At 42.1% G+C, this 25736-nt stretch overlaps 5 protein-coding genes and 1 long non-coding RNA gene across 9 annotated transcripts; 2 read left to right on the top strand and 4 right to left on the bottom strand.

The window, feature by feature from the left end:
- The first annotated feature begins 3146 nt into the window (after positions 1 to 3146).
- Positions 3147 to 6064, top strand: LOC4326697 (uncharacterized). Its single transcript, XM_015762565.3, has 7 exons — positions 3147 to 3538; positions 4135 to 4331; positions 4411 to 4516; positions 4608 to 4724; positions 4838 to 5008; positions 5457 to 5580; positions 5718 to 6064. Exons 1-7 carry the CDS (start codon positions 3245 to 3247, stop codon positions 5831 to 5833), a joined length of 1125 nt encoding a protein of 374 aa, XP_015618051.1. The 5' UTR covers positions 3147 to 3244; the 3' UTR covers positions 5834 to 6064.
- Positions 6062 to 10249, bottom strand: LOC9272318 (GDT1-like protein 1, chloroplastic). 3 transcript variants are annotated; one of them, NM_001424586.1, is made up of 12 exons: positions 10035 to 10223; positions 9691 to 9960; positions 9516 to 9569; positions 8903 to 8964; positions 8679 to 8747; positions 8554 to 8605; positions 8326 to 8400; positions 7616 to 7745; positions 7463 to 7533; positions 7019 to 7066; positions 6449 to 6596; positions 6062 to 6361 (listed from the first exon to the last, which is right to left on the bottom strand). In NM_001424586.1, exons 1-11 carry the CDS (start codon positions 10152 to 10154, stop codon positions 6522 to 6524), a joined length of 1026 nt encoding a protein of 341 aa, NP_001411515.1. In that variant the 5' UTR covers positions 10155 to 10223; the 3' UTR covers positions 6062 to 6361; positions 6449 to 6521. The 3 variants fall into 3 exon arrangements, 2 of the variants coding, with proteins under 2 accessions (NP_001411515.1, XP_015618055.1); XR_010739197.1 differs by having other exon boundaries at positions 6063 to 6361; positions 9702 to 9960; positions 10035 to 10201; XM_015762569.3 differs by having other exon boundaries at positions 6063 to 6361; positions 6480 to 6596; positions 10035 to 10249.
- Positions 10250 to 10355: 106 nt separating this feature from the next.
- LOC107279549 (uncharacterized) lies at positions 10356 to 17726 on the top strand. Of its 2 annotated transcripts, XR_010741420.1 has the most exons (6): positions 10356 to 10559; positions 12378 to 12562; positions 14820 to 15068; positions 15838 to 16074; positions 16898 to 17133; positions 17251 to 17726. It is a non-coding gene; the product is annotated as an uncharacterized lncRNA (long non-coding RNA). The 2 variants fall into 2 exon arrangements; XR_010741425.1 differs by lacking the exon at positions 14820 to 15068.
- LOC4324653 (aluminum-activated malate transporter 9) lies at positions 11167 to 14821 on the bottom strand. The gene is made up of 6 exons (XM_015762555.3): positions 14156 to 14821; positions 13864 to 14004; positions 13449 to 13718; positions 13224 to 13363; positions 12978 to 13124; positions 11167 to 11948 (listed from the first exon to the last, which is right to left on the bottom strand). Exons 1-6 carry the CDS (start codon positions 14448 to 14450, stop codon positions 11367 to 11369), a joined length of 1575 nt encoding a protein of 524 aa, XP_015618041.1. The 5' UTR covers positions 14451 to 14821; the 3' UTR covers positions 11167 to 11366.
- Positions 17727 to 18388: 662 nt separating the features above from the next.
- LOC4324652 (uncharacterized) lies at positions 18389 to 20610 on the bottom strand. The gene is made up of 2 exons (XM_015762573.3): positions 20111 to 20610; positions 18389 to 19021 (listed from the first exon to the last, which is right to left on the bottom strand). Exons 1-2 carry the CDS (start codon positions 20476 to 20478, stop codon positions 18535 to 18537), a joined length of 855 nt encoding a protein of 284 aa, XP_015618059.1. The 5' UTR covers positions 20479 to 20610; the 3' UTR covers positions 18389 to 18534.
- A 2554-nt stretch (positions 20611 to 23164) lies between these two features.
- Positions 23165 to 23916, bottom strand: LOC9272458 (uncharacterized). The gene has a single exon (XM_015778038.3). The coding sequence runs from the start codon at positions 23832 to 23834 to the stop codon at positions 23595 to 23597; it is 240 nt and encodes a 79-aa protein (XP_015633524.1). The 5' UTR covers positions 23835 to 23916; the 3' UTR covers positions 23165 to 23594.
- Positions 23917 to 25736: the final 1820 nt, after the last annotated feature.

Here is a 25736-nt window from a genome sequence, read left to right as displayed (position 1 = left end):
CATTTCATTTCTGAACCTGAATGCATAAATTTCATATGGCTGAGTTCTGCAACTTGCCAAGAAGACCGAGATGAGAGAGAGAGAGAGAGAGAGAGAGAGAGAGAGAGAGAGAGAGGTGTGGCGCTTGTCGGGGGTGTGAAACCCTAACCCTAAAGTTGCCAAAGGCAGTAGAGCAAGGAGAGTTGGAACTTACAGAGAGGGTGTTAGTACTGTGCATGTGGAGGCCTGCACCCCCATCTCCTCCACCTCGTGTCTGCAACCCCTGAAGCCCCCATTTTCTTTAATCACTTTAGTTTAGGCCCCAATTGGATGAGCTAATTGTATAAAAATTGGCTTCAGATGTGGCCATCTCCAAATTCCAAGGACCCTTTGCTCTCCCTTTCCCAATGAACACCCCCCAAACCCTCCTTTTTAATTAGTGCTTTGTACTTTGTAGCTTGGTCACTGCAACCAATCTCACTTCACTAGGAGAATGGTGTGTTTAGTTTTTACTCTCTCTTTGTTTGCAATATGGAGAGTTGGAGACCGTAGATGGGGCATCTGGAATTCTGGACTTCACTGGAAGTTTGAGAAGTATTGTAGCTAGTGCCTTCGTATTAAGTGTAGTACATGATATTGTTGGTTTTATTGGTCTTTGATGTCTAGAGTAACTTTAGACAACTATTTTGCTTAGGATATAACGATAATACTCCATATCTAACAAAACTAGATAGTATAAAAAAATACTTAGAAAAATCTACGCATATGATTTTACGTTTCGAGAATTAGTTTTTAAGTTTGATCACAAAAAGTTAATAATATATTTTTAAATATGAAAGAGGTATTATGATTATCTACATTAATGGTTTAATATTCTAAGAGCGGATAAGATAAATAGTTTCTCTTCTGCGGCGCGTACCTTCATGTGGATGTAGAAACACATGTAGAAAATCGGGTTTTAAATCCATTTTCTAAAACAAAATATGACAGAAGTATTATGATTACCTACAATTAATGGTTTAATATTCCAAGAGCACATGAGATAAATAGTTTCTGCTGTGCATTACTCCCTCCATTTTAAATTGATCATCATATTACATAGATACACCAAGACTAAAAAAGATAATAACTCTCATACTATATTTACTCCGACAACAAATTAGATGCATGCACCATCTCCACTATTTCTTACTAGCCAATAGCAAATCAATATATTCATGTTGGTTATAAATACTCCCGTGCATGGATGCATGTATCAATATACATTTACTCTAATGCACAAATAACGAATAGAATTAATGAATGAACATAAATATGATGACCAGGAATAACTTAAAAAAGGTTATATGATAATCATTTTGGAAATGAGGGAGTACTACCAGTTTACCCCTTCCATTTCCAAATATATGTGCTTTTTATTCAAACTATGTAAATAATGTAAGTATTTTTAGGACACTGGTTTCAATACACAAAAATCACACATTCAAGTAATTACTTCCTTCGTATCAAAATAAATCAACTTACACTAATCTTCTTATGTAAAAAATGATTTATTTTGGGATGCGGGTGCTTAGAAGAAGAAACCAAATTATTTAAAATTTAAAATTGACCAATGAGGTGACTGAAAGGAATCATTTTCGTAACTTTAATCTTTACTAAACTTGATACAAATGCTTATTTTTAGGAATGGAGGTAGTAACTATTACTTATATACTTAGAGTCTAAATTTTATCATAAAATATACTCCACGTCCATTTTTTCGTCTCAACTAATTAATCACAAATAATTATCATCTAACTTATTCTCTCTGAATTTAAAGTGAATTTGTTTTAGGAAGGAGTATATGTTCACACACCACTTTGCTTTCGGTGGAATTTTGCTGACACCATCAAATGATGTCCTGTCATGTGGACTAATGTGGGCTGGTTAGCGTAACAAATAATTAATGGTGACAGTTTTTCCGCGTTACTGTGGTGGATCTGAAAGTTGCAGCTGGATTCTATCTTTTGGATCAAAAGTTGCTGTTTAATAAGATGGGATGGTGTAGCTTTTTTCTGTGATTAGTCGGTGAACTTTGTCCAGCGTTGGTGCATGAGAAAAATGATCTATAATTTGTACTTGAGCTGTCAGTTCATCGGACAAGATTATAAATTATAGTAGTACTACTAGTACTGAATACTGATGAGACATTCCAGCCCGATGATTTCGTTGGGAATCTTTTTTCATGAACCCATAAAAAGATTACACATTAATATATTAAGAAAAAATAGATTTTCATTGCACAGCACAAACAACTAGAAAAACCATTACCAAGTACATGAAAAAAAAGAAAAGGAAAAAACTGCGAAAGGAAGAAAACTCTCTTTTAAGAAAAGAAAGGACTCCTATTGCCAGGTAGGATGGTGGTGGAGCCTAGTAACTCTCAGCAAAACTCCAAAAACAACGGCGCCCACGGAAAACCACGTAGTCTTTCAAACATGGACTATAGTACCACCAAAATAGAAAAGAGTGAGTAGTCGAAAACCGTGAAATTATGTTCCTTCCACAGCTGCCAGTATACCAAGAGGACTAGAATTTTGTTGGGAATCAAATATACTGTTCAACTCTTCACGATTCGTATATATTTAGGTCCAATTTTTCCCTTGAATACTCGGCTGGAAATTCAATCCTGTTTGAAAACCGTTTTTACGACTATGGTTTATAAGAGACCCATCAACAGAAGCTCATAAATCAATCCCAATATTTCTTAATCCATACTCAGATTTTTTTGTGAATTGGATTTAATTGAAGAGATAACTAAAAATTAACTCCCGATAAAATTCTCCTTTTGGAATCCCCCGTCCTAATCGTTCCCGAAGATGTAGAGAGCAAGAAGTCCGGAGCTGGTCTAGTCTATAGAAGATGTTTATAGTGATAGATTGTACGTGTGTTCATAAAGAAAAAAGTATGTGCATATGTGCCATGCACACGATTGCATTTGTACTATGTTTTTATTAAAAAAAAACTATTGTTACAGTACCAATTATTTGGCACGATTTAATTGGGTCACAAATTCACAATCCAAACACCCTCTCAATTTCGAAGCAGGCTTCACTACAAACCGGCCCGGCCCAACGAGTATTCAAGCCCATAAACTATACAAGGCAGTGAACCTGACGCTGTTGTAGTTTCACTAGGCATTGTTGCAGATAAGGCACCAAAAAAAGCTTAAGCTCCTTTGATCCTTTCCTGCCATTTCACCGGTCATATATAGCACACACATAGCATGGGCGGCGCCGTGGACGATGGCGGCGGCGGCGAGCTGGACGTGTTCGATGCCGGGCGGTGCGGCGGCGGTGGGTACGAGCTGGGGGTCGCCGTGGGGCGGAGGTTCGGCGAGGCCATCAGGAGCAGGATGAGCGGCGACGCCGTGCTGCGGCGGCGGCTGCTCCCGTTCGCGTCGACGGCGCCGGGGCGGGCGCTGGTGGACGCGCTCCGCGACGCCAACCGCGCGAGGTACCCGCGCTACTGGGACGAGATGGTGGGGACGGCCGACGGCAGCGGGGTCCCACTCCTACATGTAAAATGTCCCTTTTGCCCCCTCTCTGCTCCTGGTTAGTATTACCCAGTGAAATTATTAGCAGGGTTTTAAATCTTCTGTTATAGCTGCTATCTTTCGCTGTTGCTGTTTGAGAAGTGTTTTAATTATTTATTCTCATATACAATTTAGCTGCTATAACTCCGCTAAATGCTTTAGTCCACTATTTAAAATAGATTATTAGGACAAAATTTGTTGAATATATGAAGTCTAGGTTTTTTTTTACTTTTTAACTTGGCTGATTTTATTGAGCAGTTTGTTTTTCCAGCTTGATAAACCCGATACCCGATGTTATCGTCGTGAATTATATGAGATCTTCAAATGAATCGAATCGGCATAAAAATTATCGCGTTTCAAAAATAACTTAATGTGTTCGGAAATGGCTTGTTTTTGGAGCATCCGGTGATTAAGCCCATATGCCAATTTAGACGACTACTGTATATTCCTATGCTCGTATATATACTACCCTGTAAAAAAAATATAATCTAACTAGATTCGTTGTTAGAATTGTTTTTTTTTAAAGGATGGAGAGAAAATATAGGAGTATTTGACTAGAGCTGACTCGCGGGAGTAAACAGGTGATTCTAGTGAACTTTAGGAAGGAGCTCCTGCCGTTCATCACAGAGGAGGAAGATCAACACCACCACCGGGAAGACGAAGCCGCCGCCGTCGCCGCCGACGCCGACGACGACTGCTCCGACGTCCTGATCGTCGGCGAGTCGGCGGCGATCGCCGCGCACAACGAGGACGCCAACGTCGCGCTCCTCGGCCACACGTACGCACTCCCACCTCCTCCTCCTCACATTCCGCTTCCTGACGGAATTCAGCCCGCTGAATCCCTGTGGTTTTTCCAGCTACGTGGTGAAGGCCACCTCGCCGGACGGCTCGTCGTCGTTCACCGCCTACACCTACGCCGGCGAGCTCCCCACCTGCGCCTTCGGCTTCAACAGCAACGGAGTGGTACGTAGGCGATCGACGGCCGGCAGCGCCAACACCACTCTGAACTCGATCCCATTTCCGGCGTCAGGGTTAACTTTCCAGTAATTGTCAGGCGTTCACGCTCGACTCCGTCCCGCCGGCGAGCGGCGAGGTCGTCGCCGGCGCCATCGCCCGGAACTTCGTCTCGCGCGACCTCCTCGAAGCGACGAGCCTCGAAGACGCCATGAATGTAACCACCACCACGCACATCATCATCAACTGCATTTTCCCCATCTGAACAACATTCCGATTAGTGTTTCACCAGCTAGCGTTTGTTTTTGGTGATCTCGTCGATCGGAGCAGAGGGTGAGCTCGCCGGCCATGTCGGTCGGCCACAGCTACAACCTGATGGACGTCCGGCGCCGGAGGATCGTCAACGTCGAGACCGCCTCCGGCAACCGCTTCTCCGTGCGCGAGGCCGCCGCCGCGCCCTTCTTCCACGCCAACATGTACCGCCATCTCCAGGTCAACCAGGTAATTAATCAAGCAGATAGGAAAGTAGCAACCTTTTCTTCTTCCATGATCAATAGGTTACTGGTTAGGGCATCTTTGATTTATAGGAAAAAAAACATAGCAATTTTGAAGGATCTCATTTCTATAGGAGAATTTCATATAAATTCCTTCAAGATAAATGATTGAATCCTATCATAATCCTTTGAAATTCTTATAGAATGGACAATCCTCTAGAGATTTAGGGTGAAACTTAGCAAGCGCTCCAATCTCTTAGAAAAATTCCTGAGCTTATCTCGCTCATTCGATTCCTACGGTTTAATCAAACGATTATTCTTATATTTTTTAATGTGTTTTGCAACCCTCTATTTTTATAGTTGAATTTTTATTAGATCATGTGTTTTTTCTATTTCTCCATTTTTCCATTCCTACAATTTAGAGGGACCCTAACTAAACCCATGTGAATTTGCAGGTGCAGGACGAGAACTCCATGAGCAGGGAGAGGAGAGCGGCGGAGCTCTCGCCGGACACCAAGGAGAAGGCGCTGTCGCTGCTCGGGGACACGGCCGATGACAAGTACCCGATCTACATGACAGGTGAGGTGATTGGTTTCATCTTTCATTTCTTCACTCGATGCATGCTGAATCGATTTCCGTTATTGATAAAAATGCTGAGTGTTTGGAGTAGATTGCAAGGTTGTGAGATGAACTGATGAACGTGAGCATGATTTCAGGTCCAACACTGTACACTCTGTGCACCGTCTTGGTTGATCTCGACGAGGCGACGATGACCATCTACAAGGGGAATCCGAAGAACAGAGATGCAGTTCGAGTGTTCCGTATGCTGTGAAACTAGTAGAACAGATAAGCTTATTTAGCTCTAGAAGTAAGAGATTAGCAAGCATACCTGATTCCAATTTGTAACCCAAAGATGGGTTCAGAACTTCAGATTTGTTACACAGTAGGTGCCATTTCAGTTGAACTTTAGTTGCATAACCATTACAATTTTTATGTCGTGGAGCATTGAGTTACATGCCATCATTTAATCATCAATTTAAATTTTGCGACGAACTTGCATGTATGTGGAGGGCCTTAGACTCTGAAATTATACCTCGGTGTGGTCCAAATCAGTGTGTTCTGACTTTACAATGCTCTGACTTATACGAGCAAAGGTTAAAATGAAAAGTTCTGGGAAAAAAATTAAAGTGCTTTCACGTAATCTCACATTCCACCTATTATCAATATCTGACATGTTCTGAGTTCTGAATTTGATTACCAATCATGTTGGTAAATTAATACCCGGCGAAAAATGTTGGTGAAGTAATCTTATCATCAGATGCAGGCAAATTGTGTTCCATCCATGTGAACAATGAAGTTCCTGTGGGCAATCGAAGATTGACAGTAGATCAGTACATGGCTATGCAAATCAAAATTGAGATTGTTTTAACAATGTGGCAGCAGAGACCTATGTCACGAGTTCTGTATTCATTGTACACCTGTGCAGTAATTTGTTGGCAAATCTTGAAACTTCCTCCCCTTCACGAATTCACGATCTCAACTAGTGTCACAGCAGCAAATGCTAAAAAGAGGCTCCCTCCAATGTATGCTACAATCTGCATCAGGTCGATTCTTTTCAGTGTAAAGCAAACTTGATAAAGATGAATTGTGCAAATATATCTTAATCTTGTCAGAAATCTCATAGTTATTTTCCCAATATATATTTCAAATACAATGCAGCAAGCAATAATGTCTACACGCTATACCATATATACAGAACATGTTATATGTTGTTCATTTATGAGTATATTGCCCCATCCTTTCCTAATAGCTGAAGCTCTAGAGTAAACTCACTAGCGCATGAAGCTCAATCAAACTGATAATTGAATGGAAATTCAAGCCATATATCTGTAGCAAAGTCCATAAAAAATAAATGTAACATTTTAAACATAGGAGCAAAACCACCTAGTGGATCAGGTGACTCGGGTAAAATCCATTTGGACAGGGAAACCAAGTTGCGTTGGTAGTATAAGTATACCTTTTCAGACAAGAACGTCCCCAGCAAAGAGCCACCAAGAACTGCAATCTGTTGTAGAGATAAATTGATCAATATCACATCTCCAGGGGAAAAAAGAGATAGAAGTTCTGAAGTTGAGCAACAGGAACACTAGTTGGTAAGTTTCCTGCCCCTCATAGGGTTTATGATCCATAAAACAGGTGTTCTTTGGGGAGTGATGGAATAGCTTGAAAAGGCTTCCTTGCCCAGTTATGCTATGAAGGAGGGAAGTTAATTAATCCTTTTAAAAGTAAAGGATTCTCGCAAGGCACATGACTGGGGCAACAATGGATCAAGTACCTAAGAACTAAGCAATTTTCAGGATACTAATGCCATTAGTCATGGATAATTTGCTACAGAATGTTCCTGCATAGTAGAGTTTAGTTCTGGATCATCTCAACTACTATTTGCCTCTATATATATTACCAATGTTGCAACAGCGTGACCGGCAAGTGATCCTGCAATGACACCCAGAGGAGATGAAGCCGCAGCAAGTGCTGTAACAAGGAAACTGGTGTTAATATTGGCTGTGATAGAAACAGATCTCACACTAATATAAAATAAGTTTATGGGATTTACCGATGGTAGAGAAAAATGATTTATCACCCCATTCGGCGATAAAAACCAAAACAAATGTGCTAGCAATAGTACTGGCAGCAGATATGATCCCCGCACCATTTCCCAAAAATTTTGAAACTGCTAACTCAGCCTGCAGTTGTGTTATACGGAGTTCCATATCAGATAGAAACATAACCAAGGGAAAGCATACTACCATATGAACCAAACAATTGCAGTGAGATATCAATTCGTTGGAACATAATATTTGTAATATTTTTCCTGAAAGTTGATAATCAACTTGAATGCATGCCCTTTTAGCATACTTCTGAAAATAATTTGTCCTTGGAACATTTTATTTGTAATATTTTTCCTGAAAATTGATGTTCAACTTGAATGCATGCCCTTTTAGCACACTTCTGAAAATAATTTGTTCTGCTAATCATGCAATGAAAATGTCTGAGGTACTTTTGATAGGTTTTATTTAAAACAAGGACACAAACAGATCAATATCTATATTATATATTAGTAAATTAAGCATAAAACAGAACATATGAACTCAAATGCAATTAGCATATAAAAATTTGATCAACTGAATATTTTTAGAGACTACAACTTCAATCAGTGACAAAAATTTAAAGAGAATTTTCTTCGATCCAGACAGTGTTTTTACGTGAAATTAGCAATATAATTGACTTGACTAAACCTAAGAGTTTAAAATTCTGATGTTCTACCTCCTCTTGCTCCTCGTTCATCTTTTCTTCATCGCCTGAAGCTGCATCAAGCAATGTAGTAATTCCATAATATACCTAAAATAGTTAAACATAATTTAGAATGATAAAGTTACCCTCAAATAGAAATTCATGAGTAATAAGCATACATACACTGGAATTCTTTCACAAATATTGAGTTCATATTTCTACATGTGTGCATGTAACAATGATATGCAATATTTTCCTTACCAAAAGACAGGCAGCAAGAAAGTCATCAACTGGGAAATCTGTGCCACCAAAACTGCATATGCCAAGAGGTATGTTAACTAAAGAATGACTAATGGAAGGTCCTATTTGACAATAGGTACAATTACCTAAATGGAATGATGCCATCAACATAGTGAAATGCTCGTCCAAGAACTACAGATATAATTGTCATTACCCTGTTAATCACCAAAAGGGTCAACCAAACTGGTGTATGGCAGATATCTTTGTAGCATCGATTTTGTAACTGTAATTATAAGCACATAAATCTTGCACTAATACAGTAAAAGCAACTTAGCATATAGAAAGCATAACAACACAATTGTAGACTTACGCAAGCGCTCCAAATGTGCCAAGAAAAATGATCGCTCCAGAATTTCTAGCTGCTAGAAGTGCCTATTGAAATACATGCAACTGCAGCATTTATCAATGATCAATTTAGTATAAATTACTATCAAATTGTTTGTACAGTAAAAGAAGTAAATAGCAAAGCCACATAGCTTGTGAAACGGAATAAACTTCTTATGGAATTTCATACTATCACTCAGTAACAGGAAGGTCTTGAAGCCTTGAACTAACTGTAGTTGGGTAACCCTTCCTGTCCTGTAAGATTTCCTTTTTTTTTCGGTAGTTGGTATTATGGAACCCTGCTAATATCTAACACATATGCAACTTCTCTATTCCCTCAAAGGATGAGATGCAATGCCTTAAAAGCTGATCATCATTGAGACGCTCAGATGCATAAGTCGTTTCTTACTTCAAATGACTTAAATACATTCGAACATCGAAGTACGAATTAAATACATGAAGTTCTGGACAAGGATATGATTTGCACAAGACACATTTGAAGTTAGCACTCTATGAAGAATCCTTATAAATTCAATTTGCAGCAAAACAATGTAAACTATGTACATACATGATAAATGGATAGTTACGATAGCGCTTACCGCGATGAAAAATGTTCTGTCCCCTAGCTCAGAAAAGAAGATCAACAGAAAAGCCTGAAATGCAGATTTGGAATACAATGAACAACATCAACACAGAACACTGTAACTGAGGATAAACAGCTGCGTAGAACTGAAAGGGTAGTAATCAAAGGGTAGTAGAGGTAGTTCTCCTAACTGATGCGAAACCTGTACTGATGTCACCGAGATCCCCCACCACATCCTGCATCCCCATGAACTCCGTGCCGGCCAGAGCCTGCTGCGACCCCTGCAGCATGAGCACCCCCGCCGCCGCCGCGAGCGCGAGCCCGCACGACGACGCGTCCAACGACGGCCAGGCTCTTCCCCCTCCCCGGCCCTGGCCCGCCGGCTCAGGCGGCCCCTCCTCATCCGATGCCCTAGTGACCACAAGCTTCTCCGACCCCCGTTTCGGAAGGCAGCTCACCACCTGCACAAACAGCTCGTATCAGGCCATCGTCATCCCCCTACGACGTGGATGAAAGCGCCTGCGCGCGCGCGTACCGAGCGGCCGGGGAGCCTGGCGCGGCGCGGGATGCGCGGCGGCGTTGGAGGCGCCCTCGTCGTCGCCCGGTGGTGGGGGAGGGAGGAGGCGAACACGGTGGAGGAGGCGACGCTGGCCATGGCGCCGCGGCGGTGGCGGTGGCGGTGGCTGAGGTGGCGCGCGAGATTGGGAGAGAGGCCGCGTCGTCTCGGCCGTTGGAAGTGGATAGGCTTCGAACCGGGTTAGTTGGGCTTTCTCGCGTGGGCCTTATCCCGCTCGGCTCGGCCCACTATTCTGGAGCGGCACGGCCCATTACTAGGTGAAAGAAGCGGAGGTCCCGCGGCGGCGCGGCGACGGTGGCCGTTTCGACGGAGGCGGCGGTGGCGCCGCATCCGGTCTCCTCGCCGGCCGTCGCGTCGGCCGATTGGTCGGTGCAAGGCGACGGTCTTCGTGGGGGGTGGTTGGGGGTGGGGTTTCCTCGGGGGGAGGGGGATCGGAGGTCTCCTGCTCTCCTTCCGCCGCCATCGTGGTGGAGCGCGAACCAGGTGCTCGGCGTTATGCCCGTGAGGGTTCTCTAGTTGTTCTTGTTCTAGATTTTCGGCATTTTGACTGTCTAGATTGGATGTCACACGTAGTGGAGACTTGGCGTTATTCTTTGCGTCTGCGCATGTTGTGTTTGTTTTGGTTTCTTTTTTGAGAGGAGTTTGTTTTGGTTTCTTCGATGTGAAGGGTTTAGCTAACCTGGTCTGTCTTGGAAGTTGGATCGAATGCCCTCCTCGTCATGGTAGGATTGCACACGGAATATATATTTGAGCATATGCCTTGCCTTCCATCACTCCATGATATAGACTGATAGTGCGTCAGGGTGTTCAGTTCAGTGTATAGTTCACTGAAAATTGCACTTGGTTATGACTTGTGAGTCAGCTCAATAAGCCAATTTGTACATAGATGCTCCTGAATGATATTAACTGAACCAAACTTTTCGAGAAAAAATCATATGGACACTTTGATCGTTGGATGCACAATGCTAATCACCACCATGCCACCATCACTATGCCATTAGTGACTCCAGAGAACTAAACTAGTGTGATTGTTCTAAAAAGATTGGTCATGTATGGGAATTACACCCCTTGCTAGACAGATCACACAGGATTAGGTTAACATGTATAATTTCTATTACATTTTATATCTCCACTGGCAAATACCAGTATGTAAACACACTTTCCCCCTTTCTAGTACAAGAAAGAGCAAACAACAATGTTACATCACTTGATGCTTTGGGTAGATAGTATGCACTTAGTTCTGTATCCTGTAACTATGCTAGTATTTAATCTGTTAGTGCCATTGAATGGTTAGTTTGCAATCTGCTGCTTGAACCTTGCCATCGTAGCAAGCCTCTCAGCAGCCTCAACCAAATGATCAAGCCTAGCAACAAATTCAATCAGTAGTGATGTGAAAGTTGCAAGTGACAGCGCTGTGGTGCTTTCAAGTGCACGCATCCTTGGAATGAGATCAGAAACAACATTTTCGTCATCTTCAAAATCATCCACCTCCCTGGAAGGCCATGAATGCAGCTTCCTCTGCTGCCTTTTCATCATCTCATGGTAGGATTCAACTTCCATCGCCATTGGTGTTCTGGTTTCAGTTGTCTTGCTTTCTGGTTCACCGGACTGGTTCTTGAAAGACACAACCCTTGAGATTTTCAATTGTGGTTTGGCATAGTTGTCTTCCTGACTTGCGGTGAACAGGTAGGAGTGCAAGTCAATTGAATGTTGCAGACGCTCGGTCGAGACATGAACATGCTTAAGTAAGCTAGTTTGGAGGCTCCACTTCATGTTGTTTAAATCTTTTGCCAAACCGCGCAACAGCTCCGCTGCTTGCTTTGTGGCATCTAAGATCTCGGACTTGAAGGCACACCTTAGGTTGTATGGGGCCTGCAATAATGCAAGTACTAGTGTTATATGCAAAATAAGGTTAAGAGCATCATGACTATACTATTTATCATTGCTTTGATGATACTAAGCACACACCAGAAAGTATGCAAATGCAAAGTTAGTGGAACTCAGGACATCATGTGGAAGTGTGCACTTTTCAACAATTTCATTTCTGCTTTACTTTTTCTAAAACAAGTTGAATCTTGTTAAGTTTTTGCTCATAACATCGGTGTCAATTCTTAATTGGCTTGCCATCTTACAGCACATGGCCTTTTCTTTTCTTTTCTTTGTGTTTCCCTGCTCTTCTTAAAAATTTTGTAGGTCATAATCCTCAAGGCTCAAGTTTCCAATCTCAAATACTTGCCATGTTAGTTTTACCAGCCAAAGTATTCAGTGTTTGATTTGATCACCTGTTATCCTTGTCCTCAGGTCTTTTGCATGGTGAAATAACCCCTTCCATGGTTAAATTGTACTCTCAAGAATGTTAAACTTGGGTCAAGGAGGCTAACAAGTTTGATCCCCAGAAGATATGAACTATGGTGATGGTGTGTTGACTGCTTATTATTTACTAACTAGACGTCCTTCAAGAAATCACAACATCCCTCACATGTTAGGTATGTTCTTTGCTGGTCCTCGGATGAAACATAATAATCGCCTTTTTGAGTATTTTGTATTGTATTGCATCATAGAATGAGAATATAGTGTTTTCCGCTACTAGGACAAAGAGGTAATAGGTTGCATGTAAAGGTATCAATGAGGGCACCAAATTCTATTATCACATGAAGTAAGCACATGGTGCCACTTCTTACCTAGGATCATCTAAGATAATTCACCATTGCATCTAAGTATCTTGCCTTGTTATATAATTCTTATATCCTATTCTATTATGTTTGCATCAAAAACTGTGTCTGAAAATTATTTATTTGAAATAACGAATTTAGATATGGAGCTGTAGATAGGCAGTGAAGGATCAGAATGTAAAGTCTAGCACAAGAACATAAGATGCAGGCAGAATAAGTGTGATGATACCTGAATCTCTGAGTGCACGCAACCATGCAAAGCCATCACCTCGTAGGCACAGTGGCGAAGAACATTGCCAACTTTCACATACTCTGCCCATGGGTAAAAGAAGTGCTTGAATCTCCCATGTGGTGGTTCCCATTTAGCAGAGTTCGCCTAGAAAATTAATCATCATATCAATGGCAAAATATTAGCTGTTAAGTTGTTGATTATAAATTTATAGTGCAGAATGATCATATGAAATTCAGAATTTACCAGAGAGTCAAACTTCGCTGACGAATTTAACGTAGCTCGGCACTTCCTGAATGCTGGTTCATCAGGGAAGTTATCCATGACTGTCTTTGAGAACTCTGGATGTTCGGAACCATCATCACTTAGATACTTCTTGACACACTCTGTGATAGAAAAAGAATTATATTATTGTTCTCAACAGTGATCGACAAGAAATCACCACAAAGACTAGGATGCTGAGAAAAATACCTTCTAAGGAGTCTGCGAGAGAGTTGAAGCTGTTAACTAGCTCCCTGTGCAGTTGCTCCCCTGCCCATATTGGGCAGATAAAGACATTTACTAAAACGGCTATGAGGGCTCCGATCGCAATTGAGTAGAGTCTGTCCATTGCAGTCCTGATGGGATTTCCCATGCGGTAGCCCGATACGATGATCAAGCAATATGTGAATAGGATAACTCGAAAACCATATTCATATGGAACTAGTGATGGCCATAGCTTCATAAATGATGTTACAGCACCTACATATCAATCATATTTCACATTAAGAATATTTAAGAAATACTGAGTTAATGCAAAGAACTCTAGCTTGTTTATCTTGTTAATACAAATGGGTGAAATCATGGATTGCCTATATGTAGAATACTGGTCAGTTTTAAGGCATACCAATGAGAAATATGCTGAAACCAATGATGTATGGTTCTGCAATATGGCCACTAGACATAGCCACCTGAATAACAACTACTGCAAATACTCCAGCAAATACACTTCCGACGGCTCGATTGAATCCGCGATTGAATGTTGCACCTGCAAATGGATAACATTATCAATACTTTTCAATCATAAATATTTTCTCATACTTCAATAATGTTCATATGGAAATATAGGATATCCACATGTTCATAATGTTACAATCAGCAGACTTAAATAGCTATTCATGCATAGAAATGATACGTACCAACAGTGTACTCGAACATTATAGCAACAGTGAGGATGGACCAGATGATGTTAGCCCCAAAGATGTCATAGGGTGCACGGAAGAGTATGAGCAGTGACACAAGGAGGCAAGCAAGGCCAACCTTGAGTGCAAAGGTGACCCTGTTTGTATCCTGTCTGGCGAAGTCCCAGACATCATGTAGCCATTTCCTTGGGGAAAGCCCTTCTTCACTGATTGGCTTCTTTGCATCTTCTGGCACCACATCTTTTGGTTTCAGGCAAATGTCAATCCTTATACTACCCTTCTTTCCATTCATTCTCTAACTTGCGGTCTCTTTTAAGAAATTGCTCTAAGGGTTTCACAGAAGAGATCAATAACACTGGTCTAGCTGATGTATGCTTTGGTTGAGCTGTGGAAGTGTGTAGTCTTATGGATGGAGGGAGGGTATATATAGCTCTGTTGAGAGGTTAAGGATAGTGGTGCAACCATGCAAGTAGATGAAAGGGTGGTGTAACCAGCATAGCGTCACGTAAGGAGAATAGAATTATTGGAAATATTAATCCATAAGATATCGAGATGCTTTTGTCAATAATGTAGGTGTCGATAGAGAATTGGAATATATCATCTGAAATAATGCTAGCTACCTGTCAGTGATTTTGCAGTTTACGGTGTATTGTTTTGCCAGGTTCATATGTTGCATGATAATGGACATGTTTTAAGAAGATCATTTCTATATGCATGGAATCTTCGATTTGGATGGATGCTACCATAAGCTATCATTAAGGAGTGGATTTCAGGCTGTACTAAATGTTCAGTCTACTTTGGCTACTTAGATCCACAACAGACCAAATTAATGACTCCAGAATGAACTTTTACAGTGGCCAAAGAATTTTAATTGATTTGCATACCAGGGATTCAGGCTGAGAAATTTCTGGTAATGTTTGGTTATTGCATTGACCAATTAACTATTATAATGGATTCTTCAGTTTTGTGATTCCTCTGGTACAAATAAATGAAGTTTTTTTTTGGAAAAAAAATTATTCAAGTTTAGGTTTTTGGCGTAATGATTTTTTCTCAGCTTGCCCATACACTGATGCTGCTGTTTCATTTCCATCCTCAAATTATTTCAATGATAACTCCCACAACTAGTTTGAGAGGTAAAAAAGGTAGCCAAGCCTGCACCAAGGTGGCAAGGCATGAATGTTGTAGCGCTTGGTATTTCTGTATACCACTATTTTATGTCTCTTTAAATGATTGTTATGTTGGATAAAAGAGTGTGAGAGGAGCTGTTAAGCCAATTAGTTGAGATGACATTGGAAACATGTCACTGGTGACAATACTATTCAAACTTACAACCACCATTTTAAAATGATCCCTCTGATGATATAATGGGCACACAAGTGGTGCCATTAAATTCGTATTAAGTGTTTTCACATTATGTCAATTTTGTAGTTGATAATTCGAAAAGAATTTGATGGACAAAGTTCAACATTGGAAGCCATACCAAATCAAATTCAGTCATATATTTATCAAAGCAGGGAGTATTTAGTTAGGTGAAATGATACCCATATTGCTAGATTTGTCAAAAATTAGTCCTCGAATATTGTTCTTTGCAAATGTTTACATACTTATGGCTAATGTGTCAATCAAAGTTAGAATAATCAGCTGTGGCAATAGTTCAATGATGGTCTGTGTTTTGGCAGGACTGTTAGACTTGTGCATTTCTGGGGCTGAATTCCTGAAGGGTAGGCATAAGATTCTGAAGCAGGTGATGTCCTGCTGCATGGCATCAGATTCAACGCGGCCTGCTCATGTATGGAAGAATGTTGGAATTGGTGTAAGCATCGGAGCAGTGCTGTCAGTGAACCTGACATGGATGGATGTATGACAGATAATAAAATCTTCTCTGGGCCAATTATCTACGGACACATCAGTTAAAGGTGTGGCATCTATTCCTTTCAAAAGCATCACCAGGAATAGTTTCTATATGTTCTATTGAATTTAACATTTCTACACTCAGTTGTATGATAGTCTCTGCATGTTGAAAAATGGTTGAAATTATGTTTACTTGGAAAGTATCCCTTGTGTTTTGGTGCAGTAGAAATAACAATGCCCAAAAATTATTATGTGTTGGATCCAATGAACTAAATGATGAGAAAGGGTGAATTAAGGGCTTCCATATCGCACCCAAAGTAAAGAGTGAATTAAGGGCTTCCATGTCGCACCCAAAGTAGGAACTCTGAATTGTAAAAATGATTGTAGGACACTCCCTTTTTATAGGATATTGGATTGAACTGATCTTGGTAAATAGCTAGAACTTAAAAATGAGTCAAACCTGTTAAGTTAAAAATAATTAACCAAACTTATCACAATAAACAAGATGTTAATAATATAATATAGCAATCAGTCAAACTTGTCAATTATTCTCTTCCACCACTGCTACTGCCTTGCCTCCCCACCAGTCTCCCACTCCATTGCCATCTCTGACACTGTCATGGACCAAAGAAAATTTGAGAGTCAATTGCATCTATGGAATAGTCTCCTTAACTCAAATTAATTTTGGTGGTAATGGAAGTTGATCGCTTCTAATGCATAATGTTATTTTTCCATATAAATTATCAGAAGTGGATAGTAGTAGCTAGTAAAGTAAGATGAGAAATTTAACTAGTGAAGGTGCCTTTCGAAGCGTGTACAATTCTTTCATGTCATCAGAATGTAGGAATGTTCCCTTCCTGATCTTGTTTTGTGTCTTCCTCTGAACAGTCTGCATCGGTGTTGCAGGCTTGCACCTGCATAACAAGTAGTAACAGGTTGATGCCTACATGGTCCACAAACCTGAATACCTGATGGCACTTACTGAGGAAAGCTGATTGAGTCCACTACTTCATCTTCGTAGATATACAATGCTACTCAACCACGAGGAAAGAACAGTTCGGTCCTGATTAAGGTAGCTGAGTTGAGCAGCAACTAGCTTGGCTGCAAGAATCAGGCATCTCACGGTGGGAAGTATAGGCATATCCACAAGTTATTGGGAAATTTTTTTATATGCATATAACAGTGTATAGTGGCTAGAGAAAAGCATATCTGAGGAGCAACTTGTGGGCTTATGGGTGCAGGAAAGGTGCCCAGGAATTGCTAGTCCCGCAAATTATTGGAAGATAATATTCCTATCGGAAATGCATTATTCGGCTGGCATCTCTTGGACATTTAGGAGCATGTGCAACAGTGCAAGCGGCGGCTTCGAATGTGGAGGTTTTGTAAGGACATCAAATCTTTCCTCCATTGACATACAAGACGGAATGGAGTTCATATCAAATATGTGGCTCCTGTTTGGGTTCAATTATTCGGTGGGACATATTAGCTTCCCTGGTTAAGCCTGAGCAATTTGGACCAGCAACATATGTGGCTTGTCATTCTTCAGGCTGAGTTTGTTCCTTTTTTATTCACGAAATGCAATATGTTCCCATTTCTAAAACGAGATGAACTTTTGTAGACCGCTTGCTGCTAGACCTTTCAAATTATTTTGTACTGACTTGTCATGTTGGACCTAGTAGTCTAGCAATGAAGAAAGGTATTATGTTTCCCTTTGCCAGGTTTTGTACTCTATAATTTTGAGCGTGATTCGGAAGCATAGGTTTTCTTCATATAATGCACGTTCATAAACTTGTAATCTTGCCTTCATTTTTCCTGTTCTGTTCTGATTTGGTATAGGACGGCTAATTTGTGTCCAACCAATGCCGGACTTAAACTGCAGAATTCTCTGGTGCATTTTCCACAGAACATGTGAAATTTCAGGGACATGGATTTGTAACATAAGAGTATTACTTTCATTACCGTTTACTGAAGTCCTAAATTTCTATGTAGTTTCTCATTCTGTTTCATGGTTTAGTCTTTCGCATCCCCGTTGTAATTGCCCATGCGTCTGAATGCCTTATACTGCATAAAAATTTAGTACTCTGGAGTCTGGACAACTGAAGCCCTTGGACATGGAGCGATGCAATAGCATGCAGCATCTACCAAACAGATTATTGTGAGAGGATCTCATCATCTCACCAGTGTCCAACCTTTATTCTGTCTGGCTGCTAACTCATGTAAACCATTATGTTTAAGTATTCATCACATTGCAAAATAAGATGCAGAGTTGACACAGATATGCCCCCAATCAACTTGGTCAGAGAGAAGATGCCCCAGTGATAGATTTGTCAAATTGGCTCACTGTTTGATACATTTAATTGAGCAAGTAGAAACTGCAGCTTGCACATATCAACCGGAAGAACTCTTATTCTATAAAAATTATCACTGTACATATATATACAGCAAGTACTACCAATTAGTGACTTGGTACACTATCATTCAACAAAAAAAGGGCAAAAATTTAGAAATATCATGCTAAATCCATGCTATCCTTCTCCCAGATTTGGTAGCGAAAGCATATGGCATAACAGTAGGTAGCATCTTGTCCATGCCAATCTTAAATAACCTGGCTCAACGCTCAAAGATTGAGATGAAGTCTCAAAATAAGTTGGTTTCGGTGTGGAGGGGCAGCCAAGCGATCTGATTAGCTCGTGGACTGGCAGGACCTTGAACTTTGTTGGTGGATTCATAGCAACATTGTGCACCTTATGCTCGTAGATCTTCCCATTCTTGTCGAGTTTATACTCAGAAGCACCATCAAAGCGACCATGGGCCTCCCATGGGACTCGAGGAATGCCATGGGCAATCCAGCGAATCATGATAAGATTCTCAGCAGGCTGCCATATACTAACTATATCAACCCATAGTGCTTTGAAGAAGATTCGGCCGGTGAAGCGCAATGCCCAGAATATCCTTTTATAATTATCAATGCCCTCGAATTTATTGAGAGGATCTTTGAAGACAATATCATCTCTGAACAAGCAGTAACAAATGGAGATGTGAAAAGATCGATGATAAGACTAAAATAGGTTAACAAGCTATATAAGCAAATGCAACCTACCACTGCAGACTACATAAGCATCTTTAGAAAGAATCACATAAGTAGATACATGCAGAAGCACACTAAGGTTAATCAACTAAACAGAGCAACAGTGTCAAGTGTCAAGCAAGACATAAGACATACTAAAATTTGAACTTGGCCAAGATTGAGGGAACAATAAAGCATACAGGACTAATCCTAACCTAGAAAATAGCATGTGATATAATAATATATGATATTCTCTGTATATAGTAATTCAAGTTCAGATCAAAATGTAGTTACTATATGGTCCTGTACATATTCAAAACCGGGCACATACTGCAATACTAGTACTTAACCATCGGATGGAGTGAGACTCGCAGGATAATTAGAAGTTTATTGTTTGAAACAATTCATGGAATTAGAACATGAAGGTAATGAGAAAGGGCAAAGTTGGCTCAAGCTCACCACAAAAGGCATCTGAGCAATCGTAAGGTTGTGTTTACAACCATATCAGCAAGAGACACCTACTGATACATCACAGAGCTAGATATAGCAGTTTCATGTCCTATGTATGGTAATTCTGATGCTTGATAACTATGATACGCTGCCCAAGCCCAACTCCACCAAGAGAACCCAACTCCAAGCTAAGCCACCCAGCGATAAGCTACACCGCCAATTTGAAACTAACAGAAACAAATACGCCCAAACATGTACATCTACAGGCTAGAAACCCTGGTTGGGAGTACTGCAGAACAGGCTAGAAATTGATATCAGCTATTCAGTTTACAGCAAACACATGGTCTAATTCCCAAACATGTACATCCACATGACACAACTTATTGCAAACTACTCCAATCAAGATACAACATACAAAGTCTATAAACTGGCAACTGCATGCCCTCCAAGTAAAACATGTAATTAAGCTACCAATCGGAGCACTCGCCACTAATTCACGCCCAATTCATGAAATCTAGCTCAAATTCTTGCATCAATTAAGGATCAAAAATCTTCTCCTCAAATCAAAGCACGACAATACTAACCTGTAGATGTCGAAGCTGGGCTCCTTGGAGAAGACATCGGGGAGCTCCTCCCTCAGCGTCCGGATGGCGTACCCCATGTTGAGGTAGTACCTCCGCCGCTCCTCCTCGTCCTCCTCCCGCCGCCTCGCCGCCGCCGGCGACTCCGACGGCGTGACCGGCACGGAGAAGAGCGGCGGCGGCAGCAGCAGCAGCCTCCCCTCCCGCACGGGGTCGGCGACCCTGATCACCCTCCCCACCGCCACCTGCTGCTGCTGCTGCTTCACCCCGCCCCTGGCCTCCGCCACCACCACCGCCGCCGCCGCGATCCTCCTCCGCGCCGCCGGCGGCCTCGCCGCCGCGAGGTCTGGAAGCTGCAGCAGGTGAGCCATGATCCCTACCCCAAAAGCTCCCTCCTTTTTCAGCAAGATTCGAGCTTTGAATCGGATAGAGGAAATGGGGGAGACGACGAGTGTGTGAACTTGGTAAAAACGAAGACTTTTTTTTTTTTTGCTCTCTTCGCTGCTCGCTCTGCGGATTTGGGTTGAGATATTATTGCAGCCGCGTGGCGTCGGGTGGAGCGCTTGTCCGGGGAGACGGTCGGAGGCTGACACGACGACGCAATTGGGGAGTAGTAGTATCTTCGAAGGCTCCGGGTTGTGACGCTGCATGTGGGCCCTCTTTGTCAGCAGCGACCACATTGTGCTTGTACGGATGAATATGGATGGATGATACTTTAATGACGATGATATCTTTGCTCGACGAATTTCTACGAGAGTACTACCTCCGTCAAAAAAAAAATAAATAAATAAATACTGGTTTTCGTGTCTAACGTTTGCGTGTCCAACGTTTGACCGTCCGTCTTATTTAAAAAAATTATTAAAAAAATTTAAAAAAAAAGTCACGCATAAAATATTAATCATGTTTTATCATCTAACAACAATAAAAATATAAATTATAGAAAAATTTCATATAAGACGGACAGTCAAAGTTGGACACGGAAGGTTAGAGTTTGTTTTTTTAGACGGAGGGAGTACTTGGATTTGACTTTGGGATGTCAAGTCTCACCAGCAAATGGATGAGTTAGATTTGTCAGGAGTAATTTAATTACATTAATTAGTTAATTAAGAGGTTATTTTACTTCTCTGTTTTTTAGAGCATCGTAGAGGCCATACTGAGGTGGTGTTTGCTTTAGTCTCTCCTTTCTAAACACCACCTTAAAAACCAAATTACTATATTATATATAGATGATACATCAAACCGAACTCTACCGCAGTGAATAAAAAAAGAATTTACTAGAAAACTTCCGTAAGTATTTTTTTCCCCTCAAAACTATCAGATATGTGACCATCAGATCCCTCGAGATTTATTCATGAAGAGAAAAAAAGAATAACTATAAACAAACTTTCACACGTCACGGTGTCACACACATAAGATCCTAGTGTTATCTAACTAAATTATAGTTGAATTAATGTGAGTTCTATATAAGTTATATCGCAGTTACTGTTGTACTGTAAGTTATATTTGAATTTTTTTACTCAAACACTTGCACCGGTTTTTTAATACTCCTATTAAAAACCGCATGGTTTCGTTTAGATGATTAGCGAATCTCGCTGCTCCTAGACAGTGGTTTCTGTGAATGGTAAATGGACAGAAAACTTTACAGGTTGATAAGTTGGATTGACGGCAATGGTATGGTTCGCTTTCAACTCCTCCACATCTGACGATACATTGGTATCTTTTCCTCACTCGACATACTATTAGAGTTCACTCAATCTAAATAGAAAAAAATACCAACGGCTACTTCCTCCGTACTTAAAAAAAAATCAACTTCTAACTATAAATATAAATCTAAACATAGTCTATATCCATATTCGCAGCCATAAGTTTTTTTACAAGAAAAAAATATTTATAACTGTTTTGAAGCGTGAGCTCTTCAAGACTGCACAAATAGTCAGACTAGGTTGTTTTATCATAGAGAATTTACAGTAAAATTTTAAATTATAGCGCAGGTTTGGAATTTACGATTGAAGTTCAAAAATTACAGTGATGTATATTATCGTGTGAAAAAAATATTGTTTTTATTAAAAAGACGTGGCGCCGAAGATATAGCCAGACCCATTAAGTTACCGTGAATGCTAATTCGCGCGCGGGTTGCCGGTGCTCACTTCTGGCCCACAAGGCCCACGGCACCCGTGCGCGTTTCTTTTCTCGTTTTTCTTTTTTTTTGTGCAGTTTTTGCTACCGCCGTTTCTTCTTCTTTTTTCTTTTTTCGCAGTTCGCTGCCGTATGGATAGGAGAAAAAATCATAATTAGTTTACTAGTTATTAGTTTCCTATTTTTATTAGTGATTAGTTTACTAGTAATTTTTAAATCGTAACTTAAAAATTTTCAATTTTGAACTTGAAAGTTTTCAAATCTTGAGTTGAAAGTTTTCAAATTTCGATTTTCAAATCTCAAGTTGAAAGTTTTCAAAATTTTCAAATGTGGACTTGAAAGTTTTCGAATCTCGAGTTGAAAATTTTCAAATCTCAAGTTAAAAGTTTTCAAAATTTTCAAATCTGGACTTGAAAGTTTTCAAATCCGAGTTAAAAGTTTTCATAATTTGACTTTAAAATTTAAATCTTAAATCGAAAGTTTTCAAATCCAACTTAAAAAATTTTCTATCTGTCAGTAAAAAAATCTAATTTTTTTTTTCAAAATCTTTCCTAATACTGTCATTAGTATTAAGTATTAAGTTATTGGGCCTAATGGGAAATCACATCACGGACCGTATCGGTATGTGTGGGCCGGTGCTATGAACTAAAGTTTCGGCCTGGCTATGGGGATGGGCCTGAAAAGGACCATGGAGGTAAGAAGCCTTGTTGGGTTGATGAAAACCATGGCCCATCTACTTCCAACGGAGACGCTGAAATTAAACGTGTGTACCTACTTATCACCTAGATTTCTCATCGATCAGATATAGCATGCATCGAGCATGCATGCAGCAAAACAACAGCTCGTATTGATCACACAGATCACACATGCATGATGCGTGTCGTCAAGCTGTTTAATAGTTAAGGATGCACACATCACAAATAAACAAAGTCTATATAATAGTACTAGTCCATATAGAAGAAGCTGGTAGCATGGTACATCGATCCGTACATGTATATCAGTAGATGTAGGATGTAGTATGAAAAGACACATTATTATACGAGAGTAGCGTACTGTATAGGTATGATACAAACAACGGAATTAAGCGCTGCTAGCTAGTCAATCCTCACATGGTCACAACTCGATCACAACACTAGCCTACTCCAAAGTCCAAAATACTCAGAACTCGCAAAGAAGACGTACAAAAAACTAGCTAAGCTAGCAGTAGATCATACTCCTATGCCTCCTTAATTACAAAACACTTGTATCCATATATCAAAGCATAATACTAGCCTGCAAGATCGATCAGTGTGTGTCGATCGATCATCGACTGTCGATTCATCTATCAGGTAGCTGTCGATCGGCCGATGGATCAGGCGGCGTTGGCTCCGCCGCCGGCGCCCCAGAGGAAGGCGCCGATGGCGAAGGCGCGCTTGTGCTGGAGGTTGCCATCGACGGGGAGGCCGTACTCGGAGAGGAGGCGGTCGAGCTGCCACTCGGGCATCCTCTCGTAGTCCTCCTTCCTGTACCTCGGGTAGTGCAGCGGCATCTGGAAGTACCTCCCCCCGCACCCCGCCGCCTGCTGCCCGCCGCTCGCCGCCATCATCTCCATGGCCACAACAAGATCGATCGATACAGCAGGTGAGGAAACCTGTACAAGAGCTAGCTAAGCTTAGCTTGCAGTGGTGTTCTGTGAACGAAACGGAGGCAGGTGAGCGGCTTTTATACCCGCGCACGGCTAGCTTAGCTGCAACTGCAAATATCGTAGTGGTGATGGTCACGAGAAAAGAGATGCAGGTGAAGCGGGGAGTACAACTGGTCACCCGTGCGGTGGCGTCCGAGGTGTGGAGAGAGTCACCGAGAGCGACCCGCGCGTGTACGCCTCCTCTAGCTGCTGCTGCTGCACGCCCCCCGCATTAACACGCGGGGGCGAACGGGCGGCGTCCGCGCGCCCGCCCGTGAGGCCGTGACGCGCGCGCGGTTGGCACGCACACACACGACACGACACGCCGCACGCGCGAGGTCAACCGGGCTCATGAGACGCGCGCGCTTTTTGCCGCTGCTGCTGATGCTGCGCGGGGTCAACCGCGACGGATGGAACGGGTGTGAGTACGAGCGAGCGCGGGGGTGGGTCACGTCGCGCATGTGACGCGAGGTGTGGTCTCGTCCGTCCCGCGGCCGGTGGACGCAGGAGCGTGAAAAGTGTCGGGGTAGACGGTGATTTTGGGGTGATTTTGCGGTGTTCGCGGCTGGGAGTGCTCGTGTCGTCGTGGGCCAACTAACCGGACGCGTGACGCGGACCGGTGGGCGTCGGGCGTACGTACGTGGACTGGCTCAGGTGATCAGGTCAGGTGTGAGCAGCGGCAGCGCGCGTCGTGTGGGTGGCTACGTACAAACGGCGACAGGTCAATGCAGCGAGACGGAGATGCACTAGTAAAAGCAGAGGGCGGGGTACGACTACGGTGGAATGGATGGATGGATGCCAGCCGAATCGGCAATGTTTATGGCGGAGCAGAGTATGAACTGATATGTGGCTCTGTGCAGAGACATGGGACAAAAAAACAACAGCGCGCACACGTCGTCATCGTTCTTCAGAGAGGAGCAATTAAGCACACAGGATCAGGAATTCAGGATCAAGACACGATCGTCGATCAGCGAGGTCAAACCAAAGATGCCTGAAAGCCACTACCAAAAGTGTTTTTTGCATGCGCATTGCGTAAAAACAACGTCCTCCGATCCCATTAAACTACTGCTACTACTTCCATACTAGCTTACTAGCTCCATCACAAAAAGTAACCGAAAGGAAGATACACGATCGATGCTGGATTGCTGGGCGGCGTCAGAGTCGGAGAGCTCCAACAAGATCTGCCAGCCCAATTTGACCCTGGCCATCAGCCGGCCAACCATTCGGTTACCACTCCACGGCAAAGCAAAGCAAAGCAAAGCAGAGGAGAGTAGGAGACGAGAGAAGCAGAAACCGGCCAGCTGCACTGCTTCTGCTTGCGACCGACGGCGGCGTGGTGCGCGCACGTGAGACGCGCGGCCCCGTGACAGCACAGGTTGGTGGTACGATGCGCGCGCCTTTCGTTTTCGGCGGCACGGAGAGCTCTGCTCCATCGTCGATCGATCGACCGGGTGACGAAAAAAAAGGCGTGGTTTGGTTGGTCGCACGCAGGAATGTGAGGCGATGAATGGGATCTGTGACTTCTGTGTACAGTGGCACGTCCTTCCTGCAAACGATGGCCGATCTTTTCTCCAACGGTAAGCGCACACGCACACGCGCATACGGTTGGAAAAAGCGCAGAGCCTAGATGCTGGTACGCTGGGAATATCCTCCGGCGGTACACGGAACTACCCTTCCGTTCCATTTCATCTAACCATGAACCTGAACACACGTAGTTGGAATTAAAACTATTTTTTTTATAACGGAGGGTGTAGAGATGTATTGTTCCAACTATACGGTAAAATGCCAGCGATCGGGCGCCCGATCGGCGGCAGAAAAATCGGGCACCCG

This window comes from Oryza sativa, chromosome 1 (genome assembly GCF_034140825.1).
Source record: "Oryza sativa Japonica Group chromosome 1, ASM3414082v1".
NCBI lineage: Eukaryota > Viridiplantae > Streptophyta > Magnoliopsida > Poales > Poaceae > Oryza > Oryza sativa.
The sequence above is the reverse complement of the archived record's forward strand: the minus strand, read 5'-3'. Positions and strand labels throughout refer to the sequence as shown.